The sequence below is a fragment of the Oryzias latipes genome, chromosome 5 (genome assembly GCF_002234675.1).
Source record: "Oryzias latipes chromosome 5, ASM223467v1".
Classification (NCBI taxonomy): Eukaryota; Metazoa; Chordata; class Actinopteri; order Beloniformes; family Adrianichthyidae; genus Oryzias; species Oryzias latipes.
In genome coordinates, this window is record NC_019863.2 from 23,178,723 (window position 1) to 23,202,099 (window position 23,377).

General features: G+C 39.2%; 3 protein-coding genes across 4 annotated transcripts; 2 read left to right on the plus strand and 1 right to left on the minus strand.

Moving 5' to 3' along the window:
* Positions 1-3,529: 3,529 nt before the first annotated feature.
* Positions 3,530-10,873, plus strand: LOC101162522 (bactericidal permeability-increasing protein). The gene is made up of 16 exons (XM_020703389.2): positions 3,530-3,660; positions 5,650-5,760; positions 5,845-5,959; positions 6,043-6,174; positions 6,269-6,424; positions 6,523-6,586; positions 7,672-7,732; positions 7,826-7,917; positions 8,023-8,199; positions 8,290-8,349; positions 8,424-8,591; positions 9,193-9,260; positions 9,341-9,383; positions 9,473-9,536; positions 10,017-10,093; positions 10,179-10,873. Exons 2-16 carry the CDS (start codon positions 5,658-5,660, stop codon positions 10,218-10,220), a joined length of 1,422 nt encoding a protein of 473 aa, XP_020559048.1. The 5' UTR covers positions 3,530-3,660; positions 5,650-5,657; the 3' UTR covers positions 10,221-10,873.
* cdk5rap1 (CDK5 regulatory subunit associated protein 1) lies at positions 10,468-18,063 on the minus strand. Of its 2 annotated transcripts, none has more exons than XM_004068932.4 (13): positions 17,690-18,063; positions 16,560-16,663; positions 16,413-16,447; positions 15,403-15,503; positions 15,124-15,334; positions 14,922-15,042; positions 13,726-13,956; positions 13,534-13,631; positions 13,395-13,450; positions 13,176-13,306; positions 12,951-13,100; positions 11,032-11,160; positions 10,468-10,722 (listed from the first exon to the last, which is right to left on the minus strand). In XM_004068932.4, exons 1-13 carry the CDS (start codon positions 17,973-17,975, stop codon positions 10,636-10,638), a joined length of 1,740 nt encoding a protein of 579 aa, XP_004068980.1. In that variant the 5' UTR covers positions 17,976-18,063; the 3' UTR covers positions 10,468-10,635. The 2 variants fall into 2 exon arrangements, with proteins under 2 accessions (XP_004068980.1, XP_020559047.1); XM_020703388.2 differs by having other exon boundaries at positions 17,823-17,928.
* Positions 18,061-22,448, plus strand: ghrh (growth hormone releasing hormone). Its single transcript, XM_004068933.4, has 7 exons — positions 18,061-18,113; positions 20,673-20,998; positions 21,180-21,270; positions 21,663-21,767; positions 21,914-22,018; positions 22,087-22,209; positions 22,276-22,448. Exons 3-7 carry the CDS (start codon positions 21,191-21,193, stop codon positions 22,286-22,288), a joined length of 426 nt encoding a protein of 141 aa, XP_004068981.1. The 5' UTR covers positions 18,061-18,113; positions 20,673-20,998; positions 21,180-21,190; the 3' UTR covers positions 22,289-22,448.
* The last annotated feature ends 929 nt before the right edge of the window (positions 22,449-23,377 follow it).

Sequence of the window (23,377 nt, forward strand, 5' to 3'; positions counted from 1 at the left end):
AGGCAGAATATTTTCTATCACCTCTGTAAATCAGATCCCCAAAACCTTTTCCCGCTCGTGTTTGTAACCATAGAAGTATTCAATCCTCTTTCATTTGAGGGTTAGACGCAACTGCAAACAGCTGGATTTTAAGCAATCATGTGCTTCCATTTGCTTTTCTGTGATGATAAATGCAATAAATGGCAAACTGATGGTAAGCTTGTTTATTACGAATAAAATAAAAACAAAACGTTAATATCTCAAAATGAAACTGAACAAATGACTAACTCGCTACGAACACAAAGATTTGAAAATGGCTCAATCCTCGTTTTTCATTACAGCTGTTGTCCTTCATAGAGTCTGATTACATTAATGTCCTTTCTTGGTTGACGTAATAATAATTACTGTAAGTAAAAGAAAAGAAAAGCTAATTGTGCCTCTTGATAGTCAGATTAAAAAACAAAAACTCTTTATGTTTTTTAAAGACGTACTCCAATTAAAATGGTGGTTTAGGTGTTTCTTACATGTTCTTGTGGTGTTTACTTTTTTTAATAGAGCCCATATATAAGAAGAATTGAGATTAAAATTGCATTTCTAAGTATTTCTTTATTCAAATTGTTGTGAATCAGGATCAGTTTAAAAACAACATTTAAAAAAGTTTGTATTTGTGGCGTAGAAAATATGCCGCAAGCTTGAGGTATCTGGCTCAAAACTGCATGGCTGGATGGCTCTGAAATTGCTCAGAAAATCGCCTTTTTTTTTGCATCGCTACTGTTAGGTTGGAGCTGTAAGCTAGCAGGAGACCATGTAAATGGAGAGCTCCCCATTTGAGGCGATGGGAAGAGCGACGGTGTTGCTCTGGACCAATGGTCCCGCCCCCAACTTTGAGGCAAATTTCTTGTGAACTACTCCCGCTCAGCAGAAACAATGTCCTAAAAAATGACTTCTTTTTTTTTTTCTGGCGAAAAGCGACGTAAACGTCACGAAAACACAGCTGGGAACGCTTTGAAAATAAATCAAAAGATGATCGGAGTGGGATTTTAGGGAAAGTGGAGATGACGAGGAAGGGTGACTATCATAAGTTCATGAATCAATTTGATGTATGGAAATGGAAACTATTTCAAGCAATTAATGCAAAAATATTGCACAAACAATACAATCAACAGAGTTTTACATCAATACAAAGACTTATCCAACACAGGATAATTAGCCATCAAATCACAGATTGCTTGATAGGGAGTGGGGCAAATGATATAAACCCTCCTCTGCTCTACCTTACTTTACATGAATAATCATTATCTGGTTCATAACTTCTAATCAGATATTTGTACATTACTAACACACATTTTTTAAAAAGGGAATGAAATTAGCGTAACCCTTGTGCTATCCTAGGCATTTTAACATTGGGAGTTGGGTCATCTAGACCCACTAGACAGTACGCTGAACCTTTTTTCTTCAATGATTTGTGATCTTCACTGGTGTCCATGGATTACATGAAATCTTTCAGCCTTTTTCCCCCTTTGTCATGGTAGGGAGAACACGTCAATGTAAGGGTGGGGTCATCTAAGATAGCACAAGGGTTAAGAATCCTTCAGTGTTAGTATGACAAAGACAAAGTACATAATGATTATGTAAATAGATGTAACATCAGTTCAGAATTCTTCATGCAGATCAAGTAACAAAAATCACAAATGTGAGCTGCCAACAGGCGTCCACCGCCTGACCCGGAAACTATTAATGTCTAATTCAAGACAAATCAAAATTCTTTTTTTGTTTTTTTCTTATTCTTAATGTTATAAAACCTGCAACTAGTCGTTTAAACTTTAAAAGGGAAGCTGTGGTTTCACTTCTCCCTACAGATACGAGGGCTGTCAAGGTCAAATGAGGGTTAAAATATAAACATTTTTCAATTTAAATCTGTAAAAATGGTTTAATAAAAAACTGGCAAACAAGCTTATCACTGTAGACTGAATTCCACAGAGATCAATCGCTTTGGTTGTTGCCTTGATCTATTTATTTCTCCTTATGAAGTATTTAAGCAGCATCTAATTTACCTTTCTATGTCAAACAGGAAGAGAAAAACCTTCTTGTTCCTCACTTAATCCAGTTTTCTAAAACAATAGTTTGCCTTTTTATGCATTTGTTTGTTTAATAGGAAACAGGATTTATAGTTTGTGTAGGTTTTAGCATGATTTTTCTTAAATACACTTCTTTTTAAATAAAACTGCATTAGCAAATTAAAGAGCAGTTTCTTTTCTAAACATTTATTGCCAGAGTTATATTGTTGCAGTTAAATTAAACTGCTGTTTTGACTCCCACAGCCTCCAATTGTTTGTTAACATAAAGTCTCACTTTTTTTTAAATTATTTTTTGTGTCTGACAGTTTTGGTTACTTTTCTTGATTACCGGAGTTTAGAAACAAAAATAACTTTAAACTTTAAAAAACTATTAGTAACTTTAAATCGATGTTAAGTACTGGATTATTGGCAATTATGTAAAAAATGAAGAAGTTAAATTATAATAGGAGTGGGATTATATAAATTTGTTTCCTCTGGCTACCTTTCAACCCTATGGAACAGGCTGCCTGAGGAAGTGATAACTTTGTGTTGTTTTAAATAAAATAAAACAGATTATTTACTTAGCTTTTAAGTCGTTTTTTTTTAACTTTTTCTTATCAATTGATTTTAAAAGACTGCTTTTCCGTGAATGTTTCTGTATAATGAGTATGTGGGATGGTGGGGCTTTTATTTTGGTAAGTATTTTCCCTATTATTTATTTACCTATTTTATCTAAAGCACTTTGAGGTGTTGTGTGACTGGAAAAGTGCTCTTAAATAAAGTTGAATTTAATCAAACTATTTTTGTCAATCATTTTACTTATCAGATTCAATGTCATGTGTGAACTGTGTATAAGCGTGAACATGTCTATGATTAGGACTTATTTTAATGTCAAGAAGATGGCATTGTTTCTTTAAATTTTCTTTGTTTCCAAATCAATTTATTAATTATTTATTATAATTATTATTATTATTTTATAGTCTTTTTCCTTTCTTTCTTTTGTTGATTGTATTGCTTGAAATGTAGAAATAAAGAAAGGAATCATTGCAGAAACAGTTGCATCACAATTACTGCAAAATGTTTCTTTAAGCTGCAGTCATGTCTGTGCAAATGAAGCTAATTAAGATTGTTAACCTCTAGAGTCTGCCACGCAACAGCAGGTCACAGGTTAAATGTTCCTTTAGTGTGCTTACCTTGTTTGAGCATTGAGCATGTGTGTCAGATCTGAGTGTAAAGAGCTGCAGTGATTTTTCACATCAAACTGTGGTGCAACCAGATTGGTTTTTGAGCTTTGCTGGGTTTTAATAAGGCGTTGATCAACCTTTGTGAGGAGATGTGTACCAAAAAACCCAGTGTAACTCAAAAGAGATGTTTGTCAATCGCACAAGTAAAGCCTCCTGTGTCCAAACATTCAGAGGCTTTTACTTTGACACACGTGACAAACAGAAAGTTTGCCTCACATCTGCCGGTAACTCTCTGGCAGTTCATGGGCTGATTGAGTACGGTAAGTAAATTAAGAGGTTGGGTTTTCCCTTCCTCTTTCGCTTGGCTATAAAAGCAGGCAGACTGCAGCAGAATCACAGAGAGGAAGACTCATCTGGTCCTGAAAGACTCACTGCTTCAGGTAAGAGATGTTTTCTGGCTGTTTCATTAGGGAAACTGGATCAAGACAGAAGGGACTAAAGTTTGAAGGTTTTAAAGTTTTGTTTTTATTTTTTCCTCTTTGCTTTTTTGAGAGTAGTGAAACTTGTTTTGTGCATCAAATTCTTCCGTTTTTGATACGCTAGAGACTCTTAAAAAGTCTGTTTTGTTTGTGGTTTTTTATGCCTGGAGAGTAGAGAAACATTTTAGTGCCTGACTCTGAAATTCCCAACTAATCAAATCAAACTCCAGTTTGACTGTCACAGCAAGGAAAAGTCATGTGGTTTGTCAAGAAGCAACGAAAAGCTAACAGATTCCTCTGTAATCTATCATTCTGTCAGTTCGCTGTGAAAGCAGCCTTTCCTGTGAGGGAATCTTATTTTGAAAAGTTTCTTTCAGATGTTCAAATAATGCCTTTTTTTTAATATACCGTACAGGTTTGAATATTTTCAGTTTTTGCAGCACAATTGATTGTGAACTGGTTGCTATGGATACATTATGAGAAGCTGATTTGCTGTGGCAAAATTAGGAAAATAACAAAAGGAAAAGAAAGACAAAATAGTTTTACTAGTCCTAAATTATAAAGCAGTTCTTCTGTTTTTATCTATGCAGGTAAATGATTTCTTAAAGCAGTTACTGCATGAGTCTTAATTGTAGCCATTAAGATACATCCTATGAAGTTTAAAACATATTTTTCTTCATAATCATTTTTTTCCTTTATAATTCCTTTTTTTAAACTAATTTTGTATAAAAACATTTTTTAACTTTATGTTAACAACAAAAACAAAATGAATACAAACATTAAAATAAAAAGGATATTACATTTAACATTCCATACAAGCTCAGTGGTCAAATAGAATTCTTCTAATCTTCTTCTCAGTTACATTTTTTCTCCGTTTCAAATGTCTCATTACATCTTATTTTAACACGGGTAGGTGGCTTTTTATGTTTCCAATTCAACAGAATTAATCGCAGTGCCACTCTGGTTAGAGTGATTTCTTTAAAATTTTGGACAAATAAAACAAAAAGTCCCAATACAAGGACAGATCCAGAACGAGTCGGTTGTTGTATAAATCAATCACAGGAAGAATTTACAGATGACAACATTTTTTACTGTGATAAATGTAATCAGTGTAAAACCTGAAACTGGAAAGCTACGTTCACAACGGGCTAGGAAACGGGCATTCGAGCGACCACTTTTAATGAAAAGTTGGGGTCGGGCGTTGAAAACTCTTGCGTTTTGGACGTACAACCATTGAATGCAAGTTGAAAGTTAAACCAGTTACACTAATCAGGTATGGATGTTTGGTAGTGATGTATGAAAACCGTCCTTTTCAAAACACAGAAGTGCCAACTGCTGAAAAAGTGATTATGGAGGAAAATTTACAAACTGCGGTTTGTGTCCAGTTAAAATTTTATGACGCAAATATTTCATGTATCGGAATAGAGCTGTAAAAAAATAAAATAAAAAAACCTGGAGCGAGATTCACCAGATTTGCACCGCCTTGACATTTCGCACCAAATCTCTTCCAGCTGTAGGTACAGGAGCTTGTCCGGACTACCGACAGACCTGTGTTAACACCTTATAGTAAAACTGCATTCAAGAACTCATGTTAAACACGCTCTTGAACGCACATCACATGTTCTTGTGTATGTGGCAAAGGAGTCCTTGTCCGATAGAGACAGAGGACAAATGTAGAACTTCTTGGGCTTTTTCCAACTGCTTATCTGTGATTTTCTCTCTCAAATCCTCCGATCTGGCATCTTTACAGTGTTCTAAAGTAGTGGCACAACCCAGTAGTAACAGCATATTGTGGATTTTTGTTATCAATTGTTTTTTGACTTGATCAAAGTCTGGGAGTCAACTGGGAAAGAACAAGATACATTTTTTTGTTTTTACAAAAAGACAAAGAAAAAAGACTCAGGTTTCACCTTCCTATTCACCATTTTGGTTTGTCCTTGAATTCCTCAGATATCAAGATGTTCCTGTTGAAGTGTCTGCCTCTGGTGGCGCTCATAGCGGCCGCCTTCAGCGCTAATCCGGGTGTGAAGATCAGACTGACACAGAAAGGGCTTGAATATGGTAAGCACCGCTGGTGGTTGGTCTCCTAATTGCCACGTTCCCTTAAGGCTTTGAAGAACACATTTTCTCTCGACTTTCTCCAAGGGAAACAACTGGGCATGGCTTCACTGCTGGAGAAACTCAAAACCGCCCAGATCCCAGATTTTTCCGGAAAAGAGAGGGTGTCTCCCATTGGGAAAGTCCAGTACAGTTTGACGAAGTGAGTTTTTGTCTCCCCCCCCGAACACTCTGTTCCACTGCATAACTTAAATGTGCTGACATGATCCTTTGTGGTTCCTCCAGCATCCATGTAGTGAACTTAGGGCTGCCTCAGTCGTCTATCAATCTTGTGCCAGGAAGTGGGGTGCAACTGAGTATCAGCAATGCCTTCATCAGTCTGCGTGGAAACTGGAGGGTCAAGTACCTAAGGTTCATGTGAGTGTTTTTTTAATTTATTTATTTATTTTTAGCAGAAGTAGAGTGATAGAGTTCCACTTCCTGCTATGAACTCATGCGCATCTGTCAACAGAAAGGACAGCGGCTCCTTGGATGTCAACGTCAACGGGCTTTCCATCTCACAAACCATCGCCATCAAGAGTGACGCAACGGGCAAACCGGAGGCCAGCAGCGCCGCCTGCTCCGCCTCTGTCAGCAGCGCCAAGGTCAAGTTCCATGGTGGAGCCAGGTATCACAGACGCTGACTTCAACCACGAATTAGTCAGATCTGCTGAAATATTGTGTTGTAATATTTGCATATTTGCTTTTTTTTTTTTTTTTTTTCAGCTGGCTGTACAATCTGTTTAGCAAATTTATTGACAAGGCTCTGCGGAAAGCTCTGGAGAAACAGGTGAGCGCTGATGTCATCAAAAATGTGACCAACATGTTTTAAATGGTTATGGCTATGGTTTATAAACACTTTGACAAAATCCAGAAAATATGTTGCAATATCATTTTTTAATGAGACATAAATAGTATCAATACGTTAATTAAGGTTTTTGCTCAGAAAAAAATTATGAAAAAAGCACCTTATTTTACCCAGCATCTCAAATTTATTACAGACATTTTAACATGGTGTAACTGTATTTAAAAGACATAACTATCAACCAATTTTGTATTTTTTTATACAGCAAGCAGTCATTTTTTTTAAAAAAATAATAAAGATGAGGCGTTCGTACCATAAAGTTTTTAAAGTTAGCTAAACCTTTTCCCGCCAACTGTGATTTTTAGATTTCATGGAGGCGGCCATTTTGAAATGAGCAGGAAAGCCTCTTTACTGCCTCTAGTGGAGGGATGTTGAAGTACAGGGCAGAAAACACAGACCAACTTACATTCAATGGGTTTATAACATAAGTTTTGATCATGCTAATGAAAAAGGGATGCGTGCTTCAAATACAATATACCGGTAATATGAATGGGGTAAGACTATAGTGCTATAATAAATGTTGCTAACGTGCTAAAGTGCCATGCACATGTGTTAGTTGTTAACTTTAACTAAGCTTTTTTTTGTGAATTACACATTTTTCTAAAGGTTTCTCGTCCTTACGTCATATTAAATTTTCTAATTTCCAAAGCAACCATTGTTCACTGTTGCAACACCCACATTAACCAAGACACCCCCCACTTTCTCTTTTCAAATTCCCTGCAAACCAGGAGGAAACAAATGTTCTCTTGAAGGCAACCGGTCGTTGCATAAAGGGAGGTTTTTCCCATTGACTGCTTTGCTAAATCATTGCATTTTACAGAAAAACTTTTTTTTTTTGGATCAAATTATGCTGCTCTATTTCAAAAGCGTAAACAGTAGAGTTACGGTAGACGAAAGAATGTCAACACTGGCGCTAAAACTCTAGTGTTAAAGGGTTAATCTTTATTTTCTAAATTTGTTATGACTTTTGTACATTTGAACTTTAAAAAGTCCTGTTATTTTTGTTGCAGATGTGTCCTTTGGTGGCCAAATCGATCGCTGATTTAAACCCTCGCCTGAAGACTCTTAATGGTAAAAACAAAAAGAAGTCTTGTTTTTCTAGATCATTGATGACATTTACTGACATTAGATTGGGGATTTAAGAGTGAATTCAATTCGTTGCAGTTCTTGCCAAGGTGGACAAATACGCAGAGATTGAATACTCCATGGTGTCGTCACCTCAGATTTCCCAGCCCGCCATCGATCTGAACCTAAAGGTGATGAGTTACTTAGGTTTTTTTTATTTTTTACTGGTTTGGAAGGTAAAACGAGTTTTTTTTATGGACTATTGAATTATGACCACTGTTTTTTTACTTTTATAGGGAGAATTCTACAATATTGGGAGGCATCAGGAGGCTCCATTCCCTGCTCCAGCCTTCTCCCTGCCGGCTCAGAGCAGCAACATGATCTACATTGCCCTGTCCTCCTTCACCCCCAACTCTGCAGGTTTTGTCTACAACAACGCCGGCGTACTCAGCATGTACGTCACCGATGACATGGTGAGCCACACCCCTGGTAATTTAAATCCACACCTTCACAGGTTGACACCACACCCATCTAAAAGCCTTCTACCCACAATTTCCCACCAGATCCCACGCAGCTCCCCTATCCGACTGAGCACCTCCACGTTTGGCTTTTTCATCCCACAGGTGACTATGCGTTCCCGGCCCTCTGCTCCGATGACATTCCCCCAGGATCTCCGCTTATACTCTTTTGTACTCAGATTGCCCAGCGGTTCCCCGGTCTGATGATGAAGATGCTGGTGAAGGCGGACAAAAACCCTGTCGTCAAGTTCCAGCCCAATGTCATGACTGTTGATGCCACGGCCACTGCAACGGCCTACGCCATCCAGCCCAATGGCACGCTGTCCCCTCTTTTCGTCCTCAACGTGGTGAGTCAACGAGCACGAAAAGAAAAAAAATTAGCCATGTCCGAATTCCCTCAATATTACTTAAGCGCTAAAAATCTATCTAGAGCCCTGGATTTAATGGTATTCAGACACATGTTTTCATCTGATGATAAAAACTTGGGTGATTTATAAAAATAATAAAAAAAACGAATACAAATATATTTATTTTTAAATGACAAATTGTTCAAACGCACAGCATTGTGGTCTATATTCACAATCTAGTGAGCTTTGATACTCTCAGGTGGTAGGGGAGTGGGCTTCCAACAGGCACAGTACTGATTGGCGAGAGTGGTTGCCATAGAAACTGACATAGAGACCAACTCTGACCAATTCAGACTTGAGACTGCTTTTTTTTTTAGCTCCAAGAAGTTGCTGTCTGTTACCAAAATAAAAGTTTTATAATGTTTTTGCATTGGGGATGTTACTGCGCCCCCAAAGATGTTTAATGACAGTTTGTAATAATAAACCATTTCTTTTATTAAGTTTTAAAACTTGAGGCTTAGCCTGAACTTAAAGGCAAAGACTTCAGACTTGGACTAATGACCATCTCTACAAACTAACTGTGGCGATGTGGCGTTTGCAGGACAGCAGCGTCAGCAGCCAGATGTCTGTGAGCGACCTGAAGCTGGCCAGCCGCATCACGCTCAACAAGTCAGTCTTTGAACAGCAGCTTATAAAAACGTCACTAAACTTTCTTTCAGCATCGATAATAACCGACTCACTTTTTACAGAATGAGTTTGAGTCTGGGTACCAGCTATGTGGGAGACTTCAAGGTGAGATACTCAGCTTTTTTTTATTTATTTTTTAACAACTGGACAAGAGAGCACTTCAGATTTAAACTAACTGTTTATTCTAACCCCAGGTCAACTCCCTTGACAACATTCTACAAGTCATCCTGAAACTGGTTGTAATTCCCACAGTGAACGGTGAGATCCAACATTTCAATATTTGAACATTTATCATTACGTGTTGATTGTGAATTAATGGATTATTATTATTTCATCCTAAGGTGACTGAAAACACAGAAATTTTAGCAAAACTAAAGGCAAATTTTAGAAGGATGTGTCCTTTTCTGGGTGTTGCTGTGGCAAACGGAAAACTTTTTTAACACCAATAATAAAAAGTATCTAGACATCAGACATAAGAATTCACAGAGTTGAATGACAGGAAGTGTATTTACCGAAAAAATAAGAGCTGAAGAACTGTTGAGACTCAAATTTCAAAGTTACATTTGTTCCAAAATGAAGATAATTAAACTTTTCCAAACATTTAGTCTGGAAAACCTTTAGATGAAGTCATAAAATGTTGTTTAGAAATCATTTTAGTCTTCATCTGGAAAGCAGTATTTTATTTTTTATTACAAACCTTTGTTTGCGTCATCTAAATGAGTTTGTTTTGCTTTACAGTTCAACTTTCTAAAGGTTACCCTCTTCCTGCGCTTGGAAAGATGAAGCTCGTAAACACTCAGCTTCAGATCATGCAGGTCAGAAAGGGATTTTTTTTTTTTATTGAATTCGGTGCGTTTGGTTTCAGTAGTGAACACATTTGCTGATCTTTGCCGTCTGCAGGACTACCTGATGATCGGAACAGACGTTCAGTTCACCGGCTGATCTCTGAGGAAGAGGAGAACTCTGGGAGACCGGGAAGTGAATGACCGCTCCGGAGAAAAGTTTGCTTTAAATGTCGCCTGCGTTTATTTTTATTTTTGGACTCACCTTTTCGGAAATATCACGCTCTTTCCAAAATCATATTAGAGCCCTTTCAGCTGCAGACCTGGTCTGAATTCTCTTTATAATGTATGTATATATATATATATTTGGTCTGACTTTTTTTCAAGATGTGCTGACTCATCACAAAGATTTTTAAAACTTTTTTTATTGCAGTCCTGTAAGTTCCCAATTAAAAAAAAAGGAAAAAGAGCTGTCCTTTTAAGTCACACTCAGGTGTGATAACCTGAAAATACGCAGTGGAAAGCACCTGTCGTGTGTTTACAAAGCTCCGTCCGTGAGGGCCCGCCGCCATCTGTCAAACCGGTTCCTGGTCAGCTGATCCTCTCAGGGAACTGAGACCGAGCGCTCGACCTCTCAGGCTTTGAGAACTGGCCGACAGGATCTAGACCAGAACCAAGTCATTGAATGTAGCGAACCACTGTAATGCCTTTTGTCTTTAACTGTGAGCAATGTTTGTATGTGTGAAAAACAACTGTTTGACATGTTTGTGCTTTCTAAAAATCTGACAATAAACTTATGGAGTCTTTAATAAACGCATTGCCTGCCTTTCCTTTATACTTTTGAGAGTTGAAAGGTTTGTAGACGTGTTGTAATAAGGCAGACGAGCAGCTAAAAAAATGTATAAATAAAGAACCAGGTGATGGAGAATGCATGAATCAGCATCTGCGGCGAGGGTTCGATCCCCACCCACCTTCACCCGTACGTAGTCTCCCGCTGTGATCGCCTCGCTGCTGCCGCCTGCAGGCTCTTCTTTAGGGAAAACCACCCTCATGTTTCCGTCAGTTCTCCCACACAGCTCCTCTGCAGATCTTTTACTTTCCTGGATGGAGGCAGAGCAGAAGCGTGCAGCTCACTGACAAAATTATCAATCAATGTATTATTTGTAGAGCACTTCTAAAACCAAAGGCAACCAAAGTGCTGCTCATAAATTCAAATGTAAATAAAATCACTAAACAATATGATGCAATAAAGAACTAACAATAAAACAATCAATCAAATAATTAACTAAATTACCATTAAAACTGTAGGGATGTTATGATCTGATCAGGAATCGGGTTCGATCACTTCAGACTCGATTGGAACGATCGGTGATCAGATATTTTGTTTATTTTTGTTATTTTAGTCAGCACTATACATTTTACGATTATTTCTTCAACTAAATGCCCTAGTGGAAGAAGTCTGCATGTCATGAACGGATTGCGACATTAGCGGGAAAGCGCAGAAGCTTACGGCGCTAGCTTGTGCAGGAAGCGCACAAACAAGTTAGTGAGATGTCCACAGATTCTGACTTCGGGGCTTAAAAGTACTTTTAATAAACACTTTAAACTGACAGAAAGTGTCAACAATGAAGTACAAAGGAATAAAATATAGTTTTTTGTTATTTTTTATTTTTTTAATGAGAGTTAAATGGAGAGTTGGCAGTGAGACGACTACAAAGGGACACGGTGTAAGCTCTGGAAAAACGTGGTTGTTTTTTTAATCAATAAAGTCTCAAAAACAACCGAAACTGATAAATGGTAACATTTTGATGAGCTAGTCATTAAAAAAGTCATCATCGTATCCATGCTACAATGATTTTTTAAAGAAAGTCATTGCTTCTAAAATAGGAAATTGAAAATATTGCTAAAGTAGATATGAATCACAAATAGTCAAAAAGCTTCAAAATCTCTAAAGATACTAAACTACGGTCACTGAACTTTCTCACATGACTAAGTATCCCATATATTACTAGGTAATTGATGGTTATTTTGTCTAGTTGATGGTTGCACTATGTTTACTTGATTATTCAAGCTACTTTCCAGAAATGCTGTCTCTGTTTCAGTGTTGGGCTACGTTCACACCGCTCTCTGCAACCCTCCTTCAAGTGACCGCTTCAGTTTAAAAGTTTACATGAACGCGCGCATTTTGGCCTTCTGAGTTTTCAAAACTTTGGCTCCATGTGTAGTTCTTTATCACCATATTTGGTCTCTATGTACAAAACACGCAGCCATTGAGCCCAGGTTGAAAGTTAAACCAGTTGAACTTCGACCAATCAGGGACTCTCATTTGGCAGCGACGTTCGGATGGCGTTCCTTTTCATTCATGGAGGTGCCAACGAACTGTTTGAAAATTGATCATTAAAGAGAACTATTGGAGTTTGAACCCGGCTGGAATTCTATGACACCAGGGCTTTCATTTATCGGAATCAAGCTTTGTAAGAAAAAGCCTGGAGCGAGAAATGCATCGCTTCGACGTTCCACACCAAGCCTCTTCCAACTGTAGGTGGCCGGTAAATGGTAGCAAAAGAACAAGATGAACAAGCCCCTCCCTGCTTATCTAGTGTGAACATCAACGCACGTCACATACCCGCTGTGTCCGCAGCTTCAAAAGATAAAAGAAGATGAATAAAATACAAATCAAGGACATCCTGGATCTGTTTATTAAATGTGTTCATTTTATAACGTGTTACAAAATTATCGGACCAAGACTCGGTATCAGCAGATTCTCTTAAATCAAAGGACTCGGAATAGCTTCGGGAATGAAAAATGTGATTGGAGCATCCTTACTAAAACATGAGCTCTGGTGCTCCATATAATCCGTGAAGACGAAGTGACCTTTAGTGACACTTACACCCTCCACCAGCACCAGCTGTGAGCTTCCAATGAGGGCGGCGTTCACCCTCAGCGCTTCCTGCCTGAACACACTTATGCACTCCTCCAGCCTGCGCCGCTTCACCTCTGCTGGCACGTCGTCCTGCAGCCGATGGAAGGCCTGCGTCTTCTGTGAGACATCAAAAAGGAGCTCCGAATAAAAACATTTGTAAACACCCGGCCTCTCCTGAAAAATACTCCTCACCTTTCTCATGCTGTAGGCAAACAGGAAGCCCACGTTGTAGCCCACCTGCCGGATGAGAGAGAGCGTTTGCTGGTGGTCATCCTCCGTTTCTCCACAGAACCCCGAGATGAAGTCACTGCTGAGGCTCACACCTGACAAGCAGGAACGCAGACTTTACTGTGAAGGTTTCCCACTGGAAAACACCACATCAGCTGAACGGGTCTGCAGGAGCTTTTGTACCTGGAATCATCTGCTTGATGTTCCGCACAAGGTCCAAATACGCCTCTCTTGTGTAGCTGACAGAAAAACACAATATTGGTACAAAAAAACTCCTATCTTTACAGTTTTTACCTGGAAACAGGGCAGGAATCTCTTTTACCCACGACGCATTGCTTTCAGGACTTGACTGCTGCCGCTCTGAGCTGGTAGGTGGATCTGTTTACAGATGTTTTCTCGCTCTGCAATTAGCTCCAGAACCTGCAAACAGAACCAGAACATCAGAGATTATTGGTTATTTCACAGATTTTCAGCTTAACGGAACTTAAGGTTTTATAAATCGCGGGTCTGGTACCTCGTCAGGGAAATCTTTGGGATGTGGGGAGGTAAACCGGATCCTCATGTGGGGATTGACCCTTGAGGCTCGTTCCAGCAGGTCGGAGAAGCGCAGGCCGCCCTGCTTAGGCTTATAGACGGTCTGGAAGCCACGGCTCAGCCTGGTCGGGTCGGAGCTGCAGAACTGCTCCTCTGATGTGTCTCTGTAGCTGTTCACGTTCTGACCCAGCAGCGTCACCTCCTTCACGCCCTGACGCACAAAAACATCACATCAACTTCTCTTCCCCAAGGATAACATTTTGGATTCAACCCTGACAAAAAAAAAAAAAAAAAAAACGTTCTTAAAAGAGTTTACAGTTGAGCACAATCGATAAAGGGGACGATATTTGCCATTTTTATGAAGATAAGTTTCTACCTTTTCGGTAATTTAATAAGTTAATACGAGGTCAATTCAAAAGATTGGTATTTTAGCTCAATTTCAGCTGCGCTTCGCTGCATCCCCATCATTTAGTCCCGCCCACAGTTGCATCTACTCGGCCACAACCATTGACCGTATATGAGAGCTGGACTGAGTGACCCCCCCCCCCCCCCCCCCGCTTGAGTTTCAAAAAGGAAGTACCTGCTGGCTCCAAGAAGTCAGAATCCCACAGACTTCTAAAGAAATTGCTAATCCGAAATTTTTTTCCATGATGTTTTTGCCGTAGCGCAAGTTTTACAAGCTATAAGCTGACCAATCAGATCCATCGTGTGATTGACAGATTCTCCCCAGCCGGCTTTTAGTGGAAGAGGTGTGGCTTTCTAACATGCTCCCTCCTGACCGGAGAGAGTGGTTGCCATAGAAATGTAGACACGGACCAATCACTGCTTAATGAGGTTGTCTGGTTCCAACATGGTGAATGACGGAAACATGGTGACTGAAATGACTTCCTTTGGTTGGAACCAGAAGCAAAGCATTTTCTATGGGTGAAGTCGCTCAGTCCAGGCCTCATATCTAATGGTTGAGGTCAACTTTTCTACTGTTACTGCAAATGACTATGAGCTACAACTTTCTGTTATTGATCACCTTGACTGCTAATAATCAATATCGCCCCTGATAAAAGCGTAATGTGGACCACAACTTTACAGAACAGTTATTTCAAATGTCTTTGTGTTAAAGAGGAAACACTATGGTTGTCTTCTCCTCAGCGCAAACTCTGAGGTGACAGGAGCGTTTACCTGGTCGGACAGGATTCGAACTTCCTCCAGGATGGAGCCGATTGGCCGACTCCTCTCCCTCCCCCTGGTGAAGGGGACGATGCAGTAGCTGCACATGTTGTCACAGCCCCTCATGATGGACCTGCCGCCGCAGACGCAGTCATCAGCCAACACTGTGGAGGACGGCGGCCTCCACCAGAAAAAGCCACGACGAGATACGTACACGAAGGCGCTGTGGCCCTGCGGGGCCAGCTGCACGGGCATCACGTCGGCGTACGTCTCCTCCAGGGACAGCAGCACGTTGCTGGCCTGCTGGCCTCCCTCGGCCACAGCAAGCAGGCGGGGGAGGTCCCGGTACGCGTCCGGACCGGCGAGAACGTCCACCAACTTCTCTCGCTCCAGCAGCTCCGTTTTCAGTCTCTCTGCCATGCAGCCTGGACGGAAACGGTCGTGAAGTGGATGCTGGGAAAACCTTAAACGCGCATCTGGGATCCTGATTTACCCAAAACGCCAATTTTCATTGGAGAGGGCGTCTTCATGCGCTTGTTCTTCATGGCCGTCAGCTGTTTCAGTCTGTTCCAAATCGTCTGCTCCGCCTTTTCTCTGCGAGGAGGGAAAGTTCATCAGCTTATTGATGCAGGAACACATGAAACTAAAGTTTATAGGGTTGATTTTTGTTCATATCTTAAAAATGACAGAAGATGTAAAAACAGAAGGTTCTAAAAATCATACAAAAAATAATTCAAGATGAGAATCCACCATTTGGGCAACTTTATTAGCAGCTTTGTAACATTAGACCAACAGTTGCTGAATATTATACATTATTATTACGGTGTGTGGGAACTACTGTTGGCATCAATCTATATTTTGAGTCGCGACTCTTGGTTTCTTTCTGTTAAATGCAGATTTCTTTCATTTTGACATTGAAGGCTCTTTTTCCTTTAAAAATAAATTGTATTTTGCTAACTTTGCTAGCTTGAGGGTTTAGCGCTTGGAGCAGCCGCTTTGAGGAAGTAGCGACTTGACATCGTCAAGAATGAGTTGGAAGTGGTGGGGAGAATCGAGGCATTTTTCAAAATAAAACGTCCTTCAAATTTAGATTATAAAGTAAACAGAGAAAATGAAGGTTGTTCCCCCCCCCCCCCCCCCTGCGGTCTGGTACCAACTGTCCCATGGACCCGGGGGTCAGGACCACTCCATTGTTCTACAGAAACAACTTCAAGTCTAAATTGTAAAACTAATAAAAAAAAGAATAAACTGAGAAAAAGAAAATTAGGAATACAAAAGGATTTGTTGAAAATGTGAACAACTGAAAAACAACTTAAATGAAAACCCTTATTGTGAAAAGTATTTAAAAAAAGAACGCTTAGAACTGAAAAACTGTTTGAAAAAGGGAAAGAATGTTAGCCTAGTTAAGAAAATAATTCCATCTGTTGATTCAATTTCTGCCGAATTTCCATCCTTTCCTGGTAAATAAAAAACAGACATTTGGTGACTGTTTGAGGATCTCACCTGATGGAGCAGGTCACTAGAAGAACCACGTCTGCCTGCAAACACAACCACACACTCAACTGGAGCCGTCCACGTGGAAACATGGTGGCGTGGCCATCCACCATTCTGTGTGTGTGTGCGTGTGTGTGCGTGTGTGTGTCCTTTCACCTCACTAAGCTGAGCTGTGCGCTCATAACCCTTCTTTTGCAGAATGGACCAAGCGATCTCCGTGTCGTTCACGTTCATCTGACAGCCGTAGGTTTCAAAATAAACTGGAAAAAAAAAGGAGCAGCAACAATTCATTTGAATTCCTCATTTTATTTTTTCAAAACAGAGAAATCACAAACCTTTTTCTCTGTTTTTTCTGATCCATCTTTTATTTTATGACTCGGCTGCAGTAAAACGATACTCTCACATTTGTAAGTTTAAGGTTTTTATTTACACGTTTGCTGAATCTCTTATATTGTTGAACATTACGAAAGTTTTGCAGTCCAGTGACTAAATGACAAACGGCTCCACATGATAACATGGATGACCCCATGATGGGAAGAAACTGTAATCAAATACACCCACGTTGATGGATGTTACTACTTTTCTTTGAAGTCTATGAACTGTTTTATGGTTGGGATGGTGCAAAAAAAATAAAAAATAAAATAAAAGAGTCCTGTCGTGAAAAAAGACTTACATACCACTTTTTTTAACAACTAATTTGTGTTTGTGTGCATTTGTTTGATTATTACAGACATAATATAAAGATTAAAAAACACTTTTTAAAAATATTTTTCAAAGATTGTTCTACTGTGGCTTTGAGAAGAGGATGAGTTATTTAAGAGATGCATAAAAACTAGCATTAAATAAAGTTTCAAAATAGTTTCATAGTAAATTTTTAAAAATATAGTTTTCCACATTTGTGTCTTAAAAGGAATCTTTCATATTTAATTTTTAAAAATTTATAAATAAATGTAACTTTGTGACAAATCCTAAAAAGACTTTTGCTTTTTTTTATATAGCAAACATTTATAAACAAATAAAATTGCACCGGAAGTGTGACATTTTTAAATAAATCTTTAATAGTTTCGAGGAATATTCTTTAAAATGGTTTAATCGACAGTAGTTTCGGAAAAATGTGTTTATATTTCAAAAAGTACAACATACCCGTTATCAATATTGGTATCATTTTTTGTCCCTTATTGTAGGATTTTGTTAAATGAATGCCACAATCAGCAATCAGATCACAAACTGTCTGTACGGTGTACGTGATGATGTTTGTGGACAAAATTGGGGTCAATCACACCAACCTTTCCTGGAGTTTCCCTCCTGCAGATCCTCAGGCAAATAATTCGGATTTTCGGAGAGATCTTCTTTTTCAATCGCAGGTTTTTTCACAGAAACTCTTCTGATGAAGTCCTGAAAACTTGGACCAGAACCCACCTGAGCGCTGAGGCTGCCCGCTGTCCTCCTCCTGGGCCCCGCAGGAGCCTCTCCGTCAGCCCGGGCAGAGCAGCGTCTCGCCTGGAGCCAGCGCAGAGGCGGTCGGAGGGGCCCCACCGCAAAAGCCCCCAGAGTCCTCATCCTGAAGGGCATTACAACTCCTCTTTAGAGCTGAAACGACGGCATTTCTGTCATTCAAATGTCACTTAACGGCGCATGCGCGTTAGCAAAGCGGGGAAACGTCATTGACGTGCTACAGTTACGTTCGGTCAAAGATGTTTGGATTGCGAGGTAAGTCACTCCAAATTAAATTTAACCTAAGTTTCAAGATCTTTGCTTTAGTAATATAATGATGACTATAATTGGCTGCTTATATTTTCAATTTTATTATTCATAAAAGCTAAGATTTATAACTAATTATGGTGTAAAATGTAATCCTGATAGCATTTTACATTTGTTACCACAAGAACTGCCGTTTTTCCAACTTTGCAAAATTATATATACAACTAATCCAAAAATTTCAGCTAATTTTCTTAATGTTTTTTTCAAATGAGAATTAGTTATTTACAATTTTTTTTGGATTGTGAACTTACACGATAAAGAGCATGGCTTAAAAATTGTAGAAAGGAAAGGTAGTGAAACTTGGCAACTTGGCCGGAGTGTTCACTCTTTTCTTGGGACGACATTAACAGTCCGTGCGAAATTCTTTCCACAAAACAAACGTTCCGCACAACAAGGATCGTGCGTTAAAAAATTTAAAGGTTTACTTTTTAAATCAAACTTTTTTTTTATTTTATGTTTTCATTGTCCTTGAATTAATTAAAACGTCCCACTCTTTTTAGTCTTCTAGGTAATAAATATTACGCATTTTTAGATGCTGCAAAACGTTTTAATCATTTGGAGCTGCTAATTTAAATTTAAGAATTGAGGAAAGAATTTTCGTCTGATGGTTTAGAATTTAAAATATTTTTTTGGACTTTGTGGGTATCTTACTTTTTGTCTAACTACACCTCTATTTAGCTATAAAACATATCACAATATTTAAATTGGAAAATGTATACTTTAAGATTAACATGTTGAATTTGATTACAAGATATATTATCTACAATTTTAAATTCATAAACCTATTGCTTAAACTATTACCAAGATCCCTACACCACATAAAGACAAAAAACAAAACAAAAAAACTTGCCAAAAAACCTTCCAATTTATTTGTTTGAGATCTTCGCTTAAATCCCTCACGACTTTATTTTATTTTAATATTTTTGTGTAACAGTTTAAATTGTTGATTTGTTTTTTGTGTTCTTCAGTTGTTGTTTAAACATCACATGAAAGTAATGCTAAAGATGGATATGCCTTAATAGTTGGAAACATCCTCATGTGATTCAATAAAGAAATTATTTAGTTGTTCTTTTTTGTGAGCACTTCATGAAGCCCTGGCTGTATGAAGATTTTTTTGTCTTAAGTTGCTATTTCCTTCCAGTGAATTTAAGCTTAGTTTTTCATTTATCAAATATAATAAAAAAAGAAAAGAAAACATCAATGCAACCACAAGAGGGCGCAATCTAGTCCAGGCAAAAGCAGAAAGTTGTGTAAGGAGCATCTAAACTAAAACCAAAGCCAAATCAATCATGCAAATAATGAACTGAACTTTCATGTCAGATCAGTTATGGCCCGAGTCAATGATGACCCCCAACTGGTTCTGTTTTTCCGACAGAGTGGAAACTGAACAACTGATGATCAAAGAAGTAGAGGAGAAAAGTGTGATTCTAGACTTAGAGAGCAAAGCAGGAGTGTACGACTTAAAGTAGAAATGTTGCGACTTTGACAAGGAAAAATTGAGAGCTGACTGACATGCTGAAAAAAAAGAAAAGTGAATATCCTGTGTGTTCAAGAGACCAGATGAAGAAGGAGCGAAGCTTAGAGATTACAGATGAGGCAACAGAGATGGAGGGATGTGCAGCAGGTTAGAGTGATTGAGGAACGAATGAGGAAAACGGTAGAGATCACAGAGTAGAAAAGTGGGAAAGATCAGTGAGGATGAAGTGAGGAAAAACTGGTGTTTTTAACACGTTCTTGTGGCTTTTTTTTTTTTTGATGAAGCGTATATATTCTATTCTGAGTATTTCTTTTTTTAATCATTGTGAATCGGGAGCAGAAGAAAAGATGCCAATGGGAAAAGACTGTATTTGTTGCATAGAACATACGAGGGGGTGGGCCACATGCTGCTCCACTCTAATGCATCCACATGCAGACAACTAGATCCATGTGCGTCTTCCTTGTCTGAAATGGCGTTTGGCTCTTAACTGTATGGTCAGATAGCTCTACTACTGCTCGCTATTTTTATTGCATCGTTAACGTTAGGTGGGGGGGGGGGGGGGGGGGCTGTAAGCTACCAGGAGAGCCTGTAAACAAATAGCTCAGTTATGGGTGATGGGAAATGGAGGTGGGGTACTTCACATTTTTGGATTGCTCACAAAGGTGTTCCTTCTGTTTTTGGTGTGTGTAATTATAGCACCCCGGACCTGATGTTTGGTTTTTTTGGTTCAAGATTTAAAAATATTCCCCTTGGTGGTGTAAAAGTCTGGATTGGAAGTCTTTTAGAATACAAAAACGTCATGAAGCCATGTCTTAAATTGTATTTTCATCTTTTAATACACCACTAAATAACACATTTAAATGAAAATACCTCAAAATGAGCCTTTTCACAGCAAATACGAGGATACATTAAAATACATAAATAAATTATAAGTCATAGTTAATTAATTGCTCAAAAATGAATAAAATCAGAGGACTAAGTGTGTTTTTCTCACAGTTGATTTTTTTAACCTCTGCAACATTCTTCCACAGGTTTCTGTCCCGGATCCTGGTCGACCATGAAGATCAGGATTTGAAGAAGCCGGTGACGGCGTGTGCAGAGAGCTCAGAATGGAGGAGTCAGACAGAGGAAGAGATGGGAGGAGAAGGAAGGGGGGGGGGGGGGTGATGAGGAGGAGTGATGTGGGAGTGACCGGATCCACAGGTTGAGTATAAAGTGACCACGGGTGCAGGAAGACACTCAGTACTGTCTCCGTGTCTCCGTGTTCCAGCCTTTTCCCGGCAGTCAGAGAGGATGAGAGTGGGGGGAACAAAGTGAAGGCTCGACAGGGACACCTCAGGACTCACATCTGAACTTGGTAACTCTGACAACACACACACACAAACACAAAAACCTGACGTTTGACATCAAGACCCTGCCTCGGCTTCTGTTTGTTCTCACTGTGTGATGACGCCTTTGGAGGGAAACTGTGGCTTCAGCGCTTTTTCTCATGTAGTTCCTCCTCCTGTCACTTATCGTGGTCGTCCACTCTCCTCCAGGACTCGCTGTGATGATGGAGAAAGCCGCACTGCTGCTGTTCTGTTGCCTGGTTGTGTCTCTGTCAGGTTCCCCGCTCTACCCATCCATACGGTAAGTCTTTATCTTCCAATCGTGCTGCTTTTTGGACATTCAGTCGTATTGTTGCTCATTTTTCAGCCCCCCCCCCCAATACTTGACTGCGTTATATCAAGATATGCATGTAATTAGGATTTTTTAAAGGTAAAAAAGAAAGGCAATCTCAAAGATCTGAACTCTTGTTCTGCTTATTCTTCCGCATTTGTTATGCAAAGCAGGGTCAAGATGCTTGGATTAGTCACCGTATTTACACACCATCTTATTCATAGTGCACTCAAACTTCAGAATAGCAAATGTGACAAGGGCAAGAGCATTTTTGTAAGGTCATTTTGGGAGGTTTATATTCAGAAAAAGTAAAAAAAAACATGGCTTTTGTGAGTTTGTGATGTTTCATGATGGTTTTGCAGGTTTGGCCAGAGGGACACGTCCATCCTGATGACGTCTTCTGTGAGAGACCCAGCTGAGCCGCTGGAGGGGGGGCCCCATCCCATCAGCGACCAAGCCGGACTACGGTGTGTTTGCTAGATTAGCTTCCTGTGTTTGTAGGATCAGAAAATTTGCTTTCCAGAAGAAGTTTGTGACAGCTGGAATGTTTCAAAATAAAAGCAGACAAGTTGCAATGAGTGGATGAATCTAATCTAAGTAAATTGTCTTTCAGCTCAGAACGCCACGCTGACGCCATCTTCACCAACAGCTACAGGAAGGTTCTGGGACAAATCTCTGCCAGGAAGTTCCTCCAAACCATTATGGGCAAACGGCTGGGGTAGGTGGAGCACAGACAGCTGTGAACACACAGCAAAAGTCCAATGTTGACCTTTGTTATCCAATCAGAGATGGAAACGACAGCTACAAACGTGAGTCAGACATCTACGAGGGGACCTTCAAAGAGGATCTGACCTCCATCCAGAGCGACCAAAGATACAGAGGGATACATGGGAATGTCATAAAGTCCAGGTGAGCATTTAAAACTCATGCCTACGCTGGTCTTTTATGAAAAACCAACTCTGATTGTCTTTGCAGACAGCTGAGTTAAGGACCAACCCGAGAGCATCCGGCCTCCTGATGATGTTCTGATCCTCTACAAGTCGTTTTCTGTTTCTTCAACAAATAAAAAATACAAACCATTGCCTTTTATTCTCAGCTAATTAATTGGAATTATTCTTGCTTATTGTTATTAAAAGTTGTGAAGAAAACCCTTCTGGACTCTTTATTGTGACAAATTCAGTATATATCTGGGTCATAAAACAGCACAACTATTAATCTCATGTCCAAATGGCTGACTTTTATGAAGAAAACGTTTCATTAAAATTATTTGTAATATTTCACATTTAAGAGGGATAAACATGTTTAGCATCAAAATAAACCAGTCATGGGATACAGATAACTGACAGGGAGTCATTTTAAGTTCTAGGGTTTATTGAAGCTTTTTAGAGCAAAAAATGTCTTCTTCTATAGATTAAGCCACTTGATCAATGTGACTAGACTTGTTGGGTCACAAAGTTCAAACAAATTATTTTTTTCAACAATTGGATATCCGTGCCTTCACAGGAAGTTACAGAGACATTTGCTCCTTAAAGTCATTAAAGTCCCACTCCGATCATCTTTTGATCTATTTTATTTAATCGCTCCAAGTGATCTTTTTTCATATATAATTTTGCTCTTTTTAGACACATTTTTTTAAAATGTGTGATGTTTGCTGGGCCATAGTTACCGTTGATGCAGAGCAACCCCACCCCCACCATTTCCACTCCTGAGAGCTCTCTGCTTAGGCAAAAATATTGGTCTTCTATTCTTTCTAAAACGGCTAATCCTTTTGACTAAAGGTGAAAGGATTAATAACGTGTTTTAGTCAGTTCAACTAAAGCAACATGCCTAATTCTAATCACGAATCCACAACAGACAATTGGCCGCTGGTTTGGATTAAAACATGAAGAATTTCCATTGATCGGGTAATTACCTAGGAGATTAAAATGTTTTTTTTTTTCCAGTTTAAGAAAATAAATCATGTCAGAAAAGGACTGGAACAACAACTCACCATAGATCCACAGACATGGACTCAGAGCCATCAAACAGCAGGACGGCCTCAGTGCGAAGATCCCTCTGGGTCTTCCGTTGGTCACTT

Excerpts from the sequence above, each read along its gene's own strand:
- LOC101162522 (XM_020703389.2), top strand. The coding sequence starts at position 5,658 with ATGTTCCTGTTGAAGTGTCTGCCTCTGGTGGCGCTCATAGCGGCCGCC. Across the intron at positions 6,425-6,522 it reads AAGTTCCATGGTGGAGCCAG|CTGGCTGTACAATCTGTTTA; the intron begins GTATCACAGACG and ends TTTTTTTTTCAG. Across the intron at positions 8,592-9,192 it reads CTCTTTTCGTCCTCAACGTG|GACAGCAGCGTCAGCAGCCA; the intron begins GTGAGTCAACGA and ends TGGCGTTTGCAG.
- cdk5rap1 (XM_004068932.4), bottom strand. The coding sequence starts at position 17,975 with ATGCCCTTCAGGATGAGGACTCTGGGGGCTTTTGCGGTGGGGCCCCTC. Across the intron at positions 15,335-15,402 it reads AATGAAAATTGGCGTTTTGG|GCTGCATGGCAGAGAGACTG; the intron begins GTAAATCAGGAT and ends GTTTCCGTCCAG. Across the intron at positions 11,161-12,950 it reads AGCTGGTGCTGGTGGAGGGT|GAAAGTAAAAGATCTGCAGA; the intron begins GTAAGTGTCACT and ends GCCTCCATCCAG.
- ghrh (XM_004068933.4), top strand. The coding sequence starts at position 21,191 with ATGATGGAGAAAGCCGCACTGCTGCTGTTCTGTTGCCTGGTTGTGTCT. Across the intron at positions 21,271-21,662 it reads CCGCTCTACCCATCCATACG|GTTTGGCCAGAGGGACACGT; the intron begins GTAAGTCTTTAT and ends ATGGTTTTGCAG. Across the intron at positions 22,019-22,086 it reads ATTATGGGCAAACGGCTGGG|AGATGGAAACGACAGCTACA; the intron begins GTAGGTGGAGCA and ends TTATCCAATCAG.